The 14,504-nt window shown below is 44.3% G+C and overlaps 1 protein-coding gene across 4 annotated transcripts in view; it reads right to left on the reverse strand.

Annotated features, from left to right (window-relative positions):
• Positions 1-14,504, reverse strand: part of TTLL8 (tubulin tyrosine ligase like 8) — an 81,347-nt gene that overhangs the window by 43,517 nt on the left and 23,326 nt on the right. For all 4 annotated transcript variants that reach the window (XM_043563029.1, XM_043563027.1, XM_043563028.1 and 1 more), the window contains 2 exons: positions 14,172-14,358; positions 1,542-1,690 (listed from right to left, as the gene is read on the reverse strand). In XM_043563029.1, coding sequence (XP_043418964.1) covers positions 1,542-1,690; positions 14,172-14,358 — 336 coding nt within the window. The remainder of the gene's footprint in view (positions 1-1,541; positions 1,691-14,171; positions 14,359-14,504) is intronic.

Consider the following 14,504-nt stretch of genomic DNA (forward strand, 5'->3'; position numbering starts at 1 on the left):
GGAGAGGGGCCAGCCCAGAAGGGAGGGCCCAGCACTGAGGGGAGGAGCCTCTGGGCCAGCCCGGAGGGGAGGGGCCAGCCCGGAGGGGAGGGGCCAGCCTGGAGGGGAGGAGCCCCTGGGCCAGCCTGGAGGGGAGGGGCCAGCCTGGAGGGGAGGGGCCAGCCCGGAGGGGAGGAGCCCGTGGGCCAGCCTGGAGGAGAGGGGCCAGCCCGGAGGGGAGGGGCCAGCCCGGAGGGGAGGAGCCTTTGGGCCAGCCTGGAGGGGAGAAGTCCCTGGGCCAGCCTGGAGGGGAGGGCCCAGCCTGGAGGGGAGGAGGCCCTCCGGGAGAGTGGGCACAGGCCCAGAGGTGCAGGACCAAATGCAGTAGCATCACAACTTAATGAAGCTTTTTAAGTCTCATAAAAATTAACCACTTATGAATTTGAAACAACAAAACGCTTCGAATAACTCAAGGGGAAAATGAAATATCCAAACAAAAAAGGGAAGTCTATTTAGACACTCAGGAGAGTGAGGACACCCTACAACACTAACAAGATGGGGGTTGCAGCGAGCACCATCTTTGGAGGAAATTTCATAGACTTAAGGCTTTTATTGTACAAGAAAGACTGGAAATAAATAGGCGTAGCATTAAAGTCAGAGCCAAGGGGGTAAAAAATCCCTCACAGGAAATTGGAAAACTGCAACCTAAGGTTGGTTCTCTGCAAGCACAATTAAGGTTTAAAAACCTTGAAAATCTGTTTTGAAAAAAGAACACACAGTATTCACCATTAGGAATAAAGAGAACACAGTCATAGCTACAACACAAAATGAGGTGCAAAACCTGAGCCCATCGGACAAAAACCACAGACAAAAGTTACAGGCGTTAAGGACGTGTCTCCAACAGAGACGGGTGCTCACAGGTGAGTTTTAAAAAATAACCAAGTGACAGGAGTTCCACTGTTGTTTGACATGGAAGTCCTCAATCTGTCCTAGCAGCTGGCACACTGGGAGAGGTGATATAAAAAAAGAAACTCCAGCCCAGTTTAACTTAGGAACATCCTAGTTAATGCGCAAAACTTGGAACCCAGGCGTGAAGACCAGTGTCATGGAGCTGTCTGCCCTGCTTCGAGCCTGTAGCGGCACACCTGCGCACCTGCACCTGAGCACCTGTGCACCTGCACACCTGCACCTGAACGCTTGCCCTGTGCACCTGCACCATGCACCTGAGCACCCGCACCTGCGTGCTTGTACCTGAGCACCTGTGCACCTGCACACCTGCACTATGCACCTGTGCACTTGCACCTGAACACTTGCCCTGTGCACCTGCACCTGCGCCCTGAGCACCTGCACCCGTGAACCTGCATCTGAGCACCTGCACACCTGCACCATTCATCTGTGCACCTGCTCACTTGTACCTGAGCACCTGTGCACCTGCACACCTGCACCATGCACCTGCACCCCTGAGCACCTTCACCCGCACACCTGCACCCGCACACCTGCACCTGGCGCACTGTGTTCTGGGGGCGGCAGATGGCCGCTCGCGGCCCCCAGCCTCCACTCACCTCGGCCGCGGGACTTGGCTGCGGGCTTGATGATCCAGATGTTCCGAAGCCCGTCGATCTCTGTCTGAGGGTTCACAGACGTGATTTTGTTCAGCAGGGCCTGGCACTGCGAAAAGTGATTTCTCGAATTGGAGATGAAAGCATCACCGCTACAAGGCAAGATCCAGAGAGTCCGTGAGATTCGTGAGACCTCTGTCGCGTAAGCATGTAGTCAGCATATTCCTCCACTTTGTGACATGTCTGTCCATTCTCTTTGTAGTGTTTCTTGATAAACAGCATTTTTCATGTCAACAAAATGCAATTTATCAACTTTATTATGATTAGTGCTCTTGGTGAACTATTTAAGAAACCTTTGCTTCCTTGTGGTCATGAAAATATACTCCAATTTTTTTTTAACTTTCGCATATCACATGATACATCTCAAATTAATATTTGTGTATTTATGAGACAGGACTCAAGATACACTTTTTTTGTGTGTAAGGATGCTCATTGCTCCAGTGCCATTTAGTGGAAGGACTGACTCTTCCTTGTGGATCTGCAGGTGGCACCTTGATCTTAAGTGACCATGTGCACGAGGATCTGCTTCCAGACTCTGTTCAGTTACACTGGTCTGTTAGTGCAGGCAGCCCATTGCCACCCTGTCGTGATTACTGTAGATTTATAGTAAGTCTTGAAATATGGGTAGAAGTCCTCTAATTTTGTTTTTCTTGATCAAGGTTTTCTGGCTTTTCTTAAATCATTTATATTTCCAAATAAATTTCGGAATCAGTTTGTCAATTCCTTCTACCTCAGCCCTCAAGGAAAATCCCTGCATAGATTTTGACTGGGATTACACTGAATCTACAGATTGGAAAATCTATAGTTTGGGAAGAAAACAATCTCTATACCACTGAGTTTTCTAATTCGCAAACACGGTTTTATACACACACACACACACACACACACACACACACACACACACTTTTAGGACATTAATTTCTCTGTTTAATTTTATAATGTGTTTAGGGTCTTCAATATATTTTATTATATTTTTTCTGGATATTTGCTGTTATTGTAGGTTGTATTTTAAAATCCCATTTCATGGTTGTTGTTTATGCATAGAAACGCAATGGAATTCTGTATATTGACTTGGCAAAACTCACATAATCATGAACTTTCTGCGTGAGTTTTAAATTTTTCTATGCACATAATCAGGTCGTCAGTATTTGCTTCTTTCTGATCTTAAGCCTCTTATTTCTTTTTTCTGTACTAAACATTATTTAAACTAAACAGACCAGCCAATACCGAGGAGCCGTGATAGTGGACATCTCATTCTGATTTCCAGGGACACTTTCAATTAAGTGTGCTAACAATTTCATTAAGAAAGATATTAACTTCAGGATTTTTGTAGATAAACTTGTCAAATTAAGGAAGTTTCTTTTTTTTTCCAGTTTGTTAAAAAAACAAGGTATTTCACAGGTATTGAATTTCATCAATATTTTGCATCTATTGGAATTATTATATGGTTTTCTTCTTCTGTAAATGTAATAAAATCTACCAATTGACTTTTTTCAAAATTTTTTCATTATGGAAAAATACATATAAAATTTACCATCTTAACCATTTTAAGGGTACAGTTCAATAGTATTATGAATATGTATGTTGTTGTGCAATCATCACCCCCATGCGTCTCCAGGAGTCTTCTGTCTTCCCAAACTGAAACTGTGTCCCCATTAAATACTCACTCCCGGTCTCCCTCCCCGAGACAACAGTAACCACCATCTACCTTCTGTCTCTATGATTCTGGCTTCTCTAAGTACTTCAAACAAGTGAAATCACACAATATTTGTATTTTTTGACTGGCTTATTTCACTTATAATGTCCTCAAGATTCATTCATATTGTAGCAGAAACCAGAACTTCGTTAAACCAATTTTGAGTTCCTGGAACTTAAGTTGGATATAAAGAAATAAAACTGCTTTTATTCACAGATGACATATCCTTCCCATATGTAGGAAATCCTAAGGAACACACACACACACACACACACACAGAGTACCAACTACTAGAAATAATAAATGGGTTCAGCAAAGTCATAGTTACAAGACCAATATAAAAAAATCGATTGTAGTTTTATATTCTGCCAATAAAAAAATTCTAGAACAAAATTAAGAGAACAGTTCCATTCATAAGAGTATCAAAAAGAATAAAATACATAGGCATGCATTTAACAAAAGAAATGCACAATTTGAAAACCACAAAACATTGTTGACATCCATGTTAAAAGACCTAAACAAGAGGAGAAACAAATTTGTGGAAATTAACAGATTCCTTTTTTTTAATGTTTATTTTTGTGAGAGTGAGAGAGAGTGCACAGGCATGCATGAGCAGGGAAGGGGCAGAGAGAGAGGTGCACAGAGGAGCTCTGACAGCAGACAGCCCGACGTGGGGCTTGATCTCACAAATCATGAGACCATGACTTGAGCCAAAGTCAGACACTTAAGCAACTGAGCACCCAGGAGCTCCTTAACACATTCTTAAATAACCAATGGGTAGAAATCACAAGGAAATTAGAAAATACTTAGAGGGGCACCTGGGTGGCTTAGTTGGTTAAGCATCTGACTCTTTGATTTCAATTCAGGTCATGATCTCAAGATTCACGGGATGAAGCCCTGCATCGGGCTCTACACTGATAGTGTGGAGCCTGCTTGGGACTCTCTCTCTCCCTATCTCTCTCTCTGCCCCTCCACAGCTAGTGTTCTCTCTCCCCCTCTCTCTCAAAATTAATAAACATTTTTTTAAAAGAGAGAAACTAGACAAAGAAACTAGACCCAAAGCTAGCATAATGAAGTAATCGATAAAGATTAGAGCAGAATTAACAAAAAAAGAGAAAATTAGACTAAAAGTTGACTCTTTGAAAAGATCGACAAAATGGACAAACTTTAGCTCGATGGACTTAGAAAAGAAAGAACACACAAATTGCTAAAATAAAAAAATGATATTGGGGACATTACTACTGATTTTACAGGAATAAAAAAGATTATAAGGGAGTACTATGAAGAGTTGTACACCAACGAATGGAATAACCTAGATGAAATGGGCAAATCCCCAAGAAATACAAAACCTACCAAGATTCAATCATGAAGAAACAGAAAACATGAATAGAATTATAACTACTAAGGGGACTGAATCAGTAATCAAAAATATCCCAACAAAGAAAAGCCTAGGACCTGATGGCTTTGCTGGTGAATTCTATCAAACATTTAGAGAAGCCCCATACCATCCCTTCTCAAATTTTCCCTAATAACTGAAGAGGAGGGAACACTTTCTAAATCATTCCATGAGGGAGGCCACCAGCACTGCCTTGATACCAAAGCCAGACAAAGACACTATAAGGAAAGTACACACCAATACCCCTTATGAGCACTGATGCAAAAACACTTTAACAAAATGCTAGCAAACCAAACTCGGCAGCATATTAAAAGATTATACACCACGACCAAGTGGGATTGATTCCTGGAACGCAAGGATGGTTCGACATGTGAAAACTGATTGAGTTAATATATCAAATTAACAGGAGAAGGGGAGGGGCACCTGAGTGGCTTAATTGGTTGAGCGCCTGACTCTTGAGTTCGGCTCAGGTCATGATCCCAGGGTTGTGGGACTGAGCCCCACACTGGGCTCTGTGCTGAGTGTAGAGCCTGCTTAAGATTCTCTTGCTCTCTCTCCTCCTCTACCCCACCCTGCTTGTACACTCTCTCTCTAAAAATAAAATAAAATAAAGTAAAATAAAATAAAATAAAATAATTAAAAAACAGGCAAAGGGAGAAAACCTACATGATCATGTTGATGCAGAAAAAGTATTTGACAAAATTTAACAACCTTTCCTAATAAAAACACTCAACAAACTAGGAACAGAAGGAAACTACCTCGATGTAATAAAGGCTGTGTATGAAAACGTCAGCAATCATTATCCTCAGTGGTGACCGACTGGAAGCTTTCCTTTAAGACTGAGATAGGACAAGAATGCCTACTTTCAACATTCAACAGACTGATGGAAGTGTTAGCAAGAGCAGTCAGGCAAGGAAAAGAAATAAATGGCATTCAAACGGGATAAGGAGAAGTAAAATGACCTGTTTGTAGATGATATGATTGTATATGTAGAAAATCCTAAAAAGTCCACCACAAAAAAACCCTGTTACAGCTAATAAATGAAATGCAAAGTAATAAGATACGTCAACAGCAACAACACAATCAGTTGTGTATCTATACACTAGCAAGGAACAATCTGGAAAGGAAACAAGGAAACTACGTAAACAATTCCACTTATAACCACATCAAGAAGAATAACACACAGTGTGTAGGAACCAACCAAGGAAGTGAAAGGCACAACGAAAACAAAAAATTGCTGAAAGACTTGAAAGAAGACAGAAATAAATGGAAACACATCCATGTTTATGGATTAAAAGATTTAATTTTGTTTAAGGTGTTAACAGTTTCCAAAATGATCTACAAATTCCATACAATATCAAAATACCAATGGTATTTTTCACAGAAATAAAAAAAAAAACCCATCCTAAAATTCAAACAGAATCTCAAGGGACCCAAATAGCCAAAAATAATCTTGAAACAGAAGAGCAAAGGTGGGTGACACACACTTTTTGATATTGAAACTTACTACAAAGCTACAGGAATCAAGATAGTGCGTTACTGGCATAAAGACAGACATAAGACCAATGAAATAGAACAGAGAGCCCAGTGACAGGGGAGCCAAGACTATTCAACGGGGAAGGGACAGACTCTTTAACGATGGTGCTGGGAAAACTGGATATCCATGTGCAAAAGAATGAATTTGGGCCCTTACCTAAAACCATATGAAAAAATTAATTCAAAATGGATCAAAGACCTAAATGTAAGATCAAAAAAACTATGAACGTCTTAGAAAAAAACTCAGGGCAATATCTTCAAAACATTGAATTTCACAGTGATTTCTCTGACATCATTTGACAGCAATTTCTATGACAGCAAAGCACAGGCGATGACGCGAGAAAAAACAGACAAATTGGGCCTCATGAAAGGTTTTAAATGTGTGCCTTAAAGATCAACAGAATAAAATGATCAACAGAATAAAAAGGCAACCCATGAAATGAAAGTGTCTGCAAGTCATGTATCTGATAGGGGCTATTAGATGCATCTCTGTATATCCATAACAGAGAACTCAACAACTGAACAAACTGATTCACAAATGGGCCAAGGGCTTGAACAGACACTTCTCCAAAGAAGACCTACAAATGGCCAATAAGAGGGGCACCCGGGTGGCTCAGTCCGTTGAGCGTCCGACTTAGGCTCAGGTCATGATCTCGTGGTTTGTGAGTTCGAGCCCCGCGTCGGGATCTGTGCTGACAGCTCGGAGTCTGGAGCCTGCTTCGGGTTCTGTGTCTCCCTCTCTCTCTGCCCCTCCCCTGCTCATGCTCTGTCTCTCTCTGTCTCTCCAAAACAAATAAACGTTTAAAAAACAACAATCGTGGGGCTTTCCATTCCTTTCTGCGATTATGTGATTCTCTCTGAGATGATTTCTTTCAGGGTGACAAAATTCCTTTAATATTTGTTACAGTCATGTTCTGCTGCTAAAGAACCCTCCGGTTTTAGTTTGTCTTCATTTTCAAAGGTCCTTCCGCTGGTGTAGAGTTGTAGTGGCAGCTCCCCACTCCCCCACCCCCACCCCTCCCCCCAGCACTCTGGAGATGATATTCCATCGTCTTTGAGCATTCATGGTTTCTGTTGAAAATTAGCTGTCGCCCTCAGTCTTACCACCGCTGCTCTGAAACACCGATTTTATTCCCTCAAGCTGCCTTTTAAGATGTCCTTTGTTTCTTTTTTCCTTTTTTAGAAGTCTGACTTTATGGTGCCTCAATGTGGTTTTCTTTGTATGTCCTCTGCCTAGAGTTTTCAGAGTTTTTCAATCTGTGTGTTGGAGTCTTTTATCAATTTGGAAAAGTTCTCAGCCATTATCTTCAACTGTTCCTTCTGCTTCATTCTGCTCCTCCCCTTCTTGGACTCCAGTTATATGCATAGCGGCCCGTGTGACCCTGGCTCATCTGTCTCTTTGCTCTGTGCTGTTTTCATCGTTCTTTTTTCCGCTCTGAGGTTAAGTTTGGATATTTTCTATGGGCCCATCCTTAGATTTACCAGCCTTGTCTTCTACTATCTCCGGGCTGATCTTACGTCTACCCAGCTCTAACTCCAGCATGAGGACCATCCTTCTTACATCACTTGTCTTTGCCCTTACTCTCCGTCAGATTTTCCTGCCTCTTCTCAGCCTCGTAATGTTTGTATGCTGGCCCTTGTCCCTAAAGGGCGTACAAGGCAGAAGTTTACACTCTTTCCCCAGGGTGGGCTCACACTCTCGTCCGTCGTAGATATGGTGTGGCGCTCACATCCTCAACTGGGCAGCCGGGAGCGAAGCCAGCTTGTAGCTGGACAGGTTCAGTGCGCTCTGGCGTCAGGACTGAAAGATGCTGCTGCAGGTCCTGTCCTTCAGGAGAAACTTCTTCCCCAATCCCTTGGAACTAGAAGGTTTCACTGTCTGTTCAGCCCAGGCAGACCATCTTCTGTGCCCTGGGAAAAAACTCGCCGTGTGTTTTGACCTCTAGATTTAGGTCTTTCACGGCAGTTGACATGGCCAAGTGGCTTTTCATTCCTTAAGAAATTCAGGCCAAGCCTGGACCTGAACCTTCACCCGGATTTGTCAGATATTCCTAGGGAATAACCTGGCCAACAAACTCGGCTCACCCAGGAGCGGCTTTTCTGTGCCACTTGTAGCTCACCTGTCCCTCCTCATTTCCACAACCCTCCGACATTTTGAAAAACATGAATTTTGCAATTTATCTGGGTTTTTTTTCCTACTTGTTATGACAGGTAGCCACCGCTTACTACTTATGACCTAAATAGGGAAGCATCCTAATTAAATGTTGTTAATCACTTTATCTCCTATGTTTGATTTCTAATTATGCACGTTTGCTTCTGTTTTTCAGGGTTCACCTTAGAGATTACAATATACATTCTTGATTTATTATTGCTTATTTTCAGTCAGACCTTTACCAGTTCCCAAACAGCATCCCAGCAGGGGGACTCCATTCACTCCCTTATCATTTGCTATGCTCTTGTCATTTATTTCACCTCTACTTATATTTTTTCCGTTTTTCATTGTCATAAAAGAAACGTAACAAAATTTGCCATCTGAGCCATTTAAAAATATTCACTTAAGTGTATTAAATATCTCGATAATGTGGTGTGACCATCGCCACCTCTGTCTCTACAGCTCTGTTCATCCTGGAAAACTGAAACCGTATCCCCATTAAACACCAACTCCCCATGTTCCCTCCAGCCCCTGGCCCCTACCATCTAATTGCTGTCCCCGTGAATCTGACTACGCCAGGCGCCTCATACAAGTAGAACCATACTGCATTTGTCCTCGAGGTTCATCTATGTTGTAGCAACTGTCAGAGTTTCCTTCCTTTTAAAGGGTAAATAATAATTGAGTTGTGTGTACGTAGTACGTTCTGCTTATCCATTCGTCTGTCAAGGGACACTTGGTTGCTTCCACATTTATCCATTGTGAATATGCTGCTATAAGCAGGGGCGTGCTAATATCTCTTCGAGAGTCTGTGTTCACTTACTCCGGGCACATACCCAGAGGTGAGATTTCTAGGTGATACGGTAATGATATTTTTAACTTTTTGAGGAACCGCCGTGTGTTTTCCACAGCAGCAGCACCATTCTACATCCGCACCAATAGTGCACAGGTCTTCCAATTTCTCTACATCATTGCCAACATTTGTTATTTTCTGTGCTTTTTAAAGCATGATGTCCATTCTAATGGGTGTGAGGTAGTATCTCACTGTAGGCTTGATTTTCATTTCCTTAATGATCAGTGGTATTGAGCATCTTATTGGCCATTTGTGTTTTTAATTTTTATTTAAAAAATTTTTTTGATACTTTATTTATTTTTGATAGACAGAGAGAGACAGAGCACAAATGGGGGAGGGGCACAGAGAGAGGGAGGGTTCTCTCTCATCAGCACAGAGCCCGATGCAAGCCCCATGATTGTTTAAAGCAACAGTAACAGTCATGTCTTGTCGGGTTTGCATCTACACAGAAGCAAAATGTATGACAAAGCAGCATAGAGGGAAGAAGGCAGTAAATGGAGCTGAACTATTGTAAGGTTTCAAATCGTCCAAGAAATGCTAAAAAAAAAAAATTTCAGATAGACTGTGATGAGTCAAAATTGCATATTGTAATATCTAGTGTAACCACTAAAAATACAAAAATATATAGCTTGAAATAGAGTATAGGAGATGAAACGGAATAATTGGAACTAGTTCACTCATGAGAAGAAGGTAGGACAGGAAGTATAATGAAACAAAGAGGAGGTCAGTAAATAGAAAACAAAGAGAAAGATGATAAGTTTAAAGCCAGCTATATTCATAATGACCCAGTGTAAACGGAAAAAAACACTCCAACAGAAAAAGACTGTAAGGCTGGGCAGAAAGCAAAACCTGGCCGTTAATATATGCTCTTTATATGAGACCCACTTCAAAAGATAAAGGCACCCACAGATTGAGAGTAAGAAGGTTGAAAAAGCTACACACCTTGCACACACCAACCAAAGGAAAGCTACACTAACGTCACAAAGAGTAGAATTAACGCAAGAAATATCGATAGCATTAAAGAGGACATTCTGTAACGAGGAAAAGGTCCGACCACAGGAAGACAAAACAGTCCTGAATTGGATGTAGTGAATAATCACACAGCTAAAAGCAGAAATGCAAGAACATCAAACGTATTTGGAGATTTTAATTCTGTTCTCTCAGTAACTCAGAGAACAAGCAGGCAACGTTATCAGCGAAGATACAGATTTTAGAAACTTGACTCAACTGACTTTTCAGAACACACTACTAGTCCTCAAGTCTGCATGAGAGGTTTGCTAAAACACATCACATGCTGGGCCAAAAGCAAATTTCAACAAAACTCATGTTTCTCTTTCTTCTAAGTGATGGGCCTGAGGCCACACTTTAATAGAACTAGGGTTTGAATTCAGGCCTACTGCCCCGGAAACCCATGTCCGTTTAATTACGCTAATGGCCTCTCATGTTTATTGTTTATCAGTGGTGGATGTCTGTATACAGAAAACAGAACAGTGATCTTTATCCCTTACCATACACAAAACTTAATTTAAGATTAATCGTAAAAGGCTAAAAGTGAAAGAAAAAACATTAAAGCATCCAGAAGAACTCAGAGGAGAACATTTTCATGACATTGGATAAGTAAAGGTTTCTTAAACAGGACTCTTAAAAGCCCTACCATAATAGAAAAACTCAAAACACTGGGCTTCATAAAAAAAAAAAGAAAAGAAAAAAAGAAAGAAAAAAAATCATTGAGAGGTAAAAAGACAAGGCATACACTAAGAGGGGGTATCCTTTTTTTATATAGTATAGTTAATCTTTATTTTATTTATTTATCTTAATGTTTAGTTTTGAGAGAGAGAGAGAGACAGAACATGACATGAGTCGGGGTGGGGCAGAGACAGAAGGAGACACAGACTCCAAAGCAGGCTCCAGACTGAGCTGTCAGCACAGAGCCTGACGCAGGGCTTGAACCCATGAACCGTGAGATCATGACCTGAGCCGAAGTCAGACGCTCAACTGACTGAGACACCCAGGCACCCTGAGAGAGTATTCTTTATTTTATTTTATCTTTTTTTTAAATATGAAATTTATTGTCAAATTGGTTTCCATACAACACCCAGTGCTCATCCCAAAAGGTGCCCTCCTCAATACCCATCACCCACCCTCCCCTCCTTCCCATCCCCCAACAATCCCTGAAAGGGTATTCTTGATGCACATATCCAACAAAGGACTCAATGAGGAATGCTTAGAGTGCTCTTAGAAATCCATTTAAAGATGTGACGACCACTCTTGAGGCCAGGAAAATGGAAGCAAAAATAAACTACTGGGACCACATCAAATAAAAAGCTCCTGCACAGTGAGGGAAACCACCAAAAAAACTAAAAGGCAACCTTTGGAATGGGAGAAGGTATTTGCAAAGGACATATCCAATAAAGGATCTGTATCCAAAATATATAAAGAAATTATACAACTCAACACCCAAAAAAACAAATAATCCAATTTAAAAATGGGCAGAAGACATGAACAGACATTTCCCCATAGAAGACACCCAGATGGCCAACAGACACATGAAAAGATGCTCCACATCACTCATCATGGCGGAAATACAAATCAAAACCATGATGGGATACCACCTCACACCTGTCAGAATAGCTACAAGAAGTAACAGGTGTCGGTGAGGATGTGGAGAAAGGGGAACCATCTTGCACTGCTGGCGGGAACGTAACCTGGCGAAGCCACTCTGGAAAACAGTGTGGAGGTTCCTCCGAAAGTTAAAAATGGTAATTGCACTACTGAGTATTTACCCAAGGAATACAAAAACACGAATTCGAAAGGATACGTGCATCCCTATGTTTACTGCAGCATTTTCTACAATAGCCAAATTATGGAAACAGCCCAAGTGTTCATTGACTGATGAGTGGATAAAGAAGATGCGGTATGTATACATACACACAGTGGAATACTACTCAGTGATGAAAAAGAATGAAATCTCGCCATTTGCGATAACATGGATGGAGCTAGAGAGTATAATGCTGAGCAAAAGAAGTCAGAAAAAGACAAATACCATGTGATTTCACTCAACAAACAAAACAAATGAGCAAAGGGGAAACAGTGAGGGAAACAAACCAAGAAACAGACTCAACTACAGAGAACACACCGATGGCCACCGGAGAGGAGGTGGGGGATGGGAGAAACCGGTGATCGGGTTTAAGGGGTGCACCCGTTGGGCTGAGCGCTGGGTGACGGATAGAAGCGTTGAGTCACCAGATTGCCCACCTGAACTAACATCACACTGTATCCCAACTATACTGGACTTTAAAAAGGACAGAGAACATTTTAGAAAGACTGCCAAGCTAACAGGAACAGTGACGGTGATAATACAAACATTAACAATGACAAGAAAATAATCAAGAAAAATTTTTTAATTAATACGATTTAAAAAGACACAACCAACCTGATTTTTAAATACACAAGAGACGCGGACAAGCACCTCCCAAAAGAAGATACTCAAATGACTGACAAGCATCTGAAGCGATATCCAACCGCCCGGTCGTCAGAGGAGTGCAAACGAAGAACAAGAAGAGAGAACTGAAAAGACTCGTGGCGACAAGGCTGCCTGCCACGTGCAGGAAGCGCAGCCCACGCTCAATGCTGTTGGTATCTGGATACGTGGAACCACTCTGGAAAATGTTCAAACACCGGGGGTAACCCAGCTGCTCGCCCACGTCAGGAGGGAAAGTTCTGTGCCCTGTGGACAGCAGAAAACCCGGCTGCGCGCACAGTGTGGATGAACCCCACAGATTCCGCGTCAAGCGAAAGTCACGTGAGTCCGTGACCGTGAAATCCCACAACGAAACTGGTTACGGCGGGAGCAGTCAGATGCGACCTCTGTGGGGTCTCTGCCTGGGAGGGTGCCTAGGGGGCCTGATGGGGGCTGCAAATGGTTTTCATCCTGAGCTGGGTGGTGGTCTCGCCGGGTGGGTACATGTGCAGAAGTACATCCGGCTGGACAGATAGCAGCACACGCAGCTGTACTCGATCCAAAGGAAAGAAAAGACTCGATTGATCCAAAAGAAGTAAAGAAGGAAGGAAAGAACAACAGTGTCCCTGGGGTGGTGGGGGCGGGGGGCTCTGGGCAGACCCTCCTCACAGTCCTGCTCCTGCTGCAGGGGCGCCTGGGTCACCTCTGCCCCAGCTCCTCTGTTGGCCGCTGTTCAGGGGGTGCTGGGTCTCCCCCCGCCCCCCGGGAAGGACTCGGCCTTCCCTTCGGGAGACAGGGAGGAGAGCCAAGCTCAGCCTCTGGATTCCCATGTGGCAGGGAGCCCTGAAGGCCGTGGAGAGTCAGCTGGGCTGGGCCGAGCAAGCGTTCTGCTCTGTCCAGAGCCCACTCGTGGGGTTCAAATGAGGTAAAAGACAAGAACCGTGTGGAAGATGCTTTAGGCGACGTTACCCAAAGGAGCCCCCAAGGGAGTGTCATCCTTTTATGAGCCAACAGGGACTTGGTGGGATCTGCGTACCCCAGCACCCTGACAGGAGCCCCAACCCCGGAGAGGCACTCCAGGTGTCCCAGGGCGGGACTTCCCTGGACAGCTCCTGAAGCCCCCCCCCCCCCCCCCCCCCCCGTGTAGGTGAGCCTTGCTGCCCAGTGCGTCTTACTGAGCGGGGGACACGGGGCGCGTCTCACTGAGCGGGGGACACGGGGCGCGTCTCACTGAGCGGGGGACACGGGGCGCGTCTCACTGAGCGGGGGACACGGGGCGCGTCTCACTGAGCGGGGGACACGGGGCGCGTCTCACTGAGCGGGGGACACGGGGCGCGTCTCACTGAGCGGGGGACACGGGGCGCGTCTCACTGAGCGGGGGACACGGGGCGCGTCTCACTGAGCGGGGGACACGGGGCGCGTCTCACTGAGCGGGGGACACGGGGCGCGTCTCACTGAGCAGGGGACACGGGGCGCATCTTACTCAACGAGGGAGTAGTATTGCTGCGTCAGGTCCTTCCACTCGTCCTCCGTGAGGTCCTGGGCGGCGTCCTTGGAGATGTCGATGTCCTCGTGCTCCAGCTGACCCAGGTAGGCCTGGCACACCTTGCATGCGGTGTCCACGAGCTCCCCCGAGAGGCCCATGGGCTTGGATTCCGCATTCTCGGGAACTGAAACCCAAACACAGGCTCGTGGAGGGGGGACCACCTGGGGCACCGGACACAGGCCGCCCCAGCCCGGCCAACCCGGGCACCACGCCTGCGTCTGGCCTTCCCGCTGCTCCGCCCTCCAGCCACACTCAGCACCCACGAACGCG

This window comes from Prionailurus bengalensis, chromosome B4, assembly GCF_016509475.1.
Source record: "Prionailurus bengalensis isolate Pbe53 chromosome B4, Fcat_Pben_1.1_paternal_pri, whole genome shotgun sequence".
NCBI classification, from domain to species: Eukaryota; Metazoa; Chordata; class Mammalia; order Carnivora; family Felidae; genus Prionailurus; species Prionailurus bengalensis.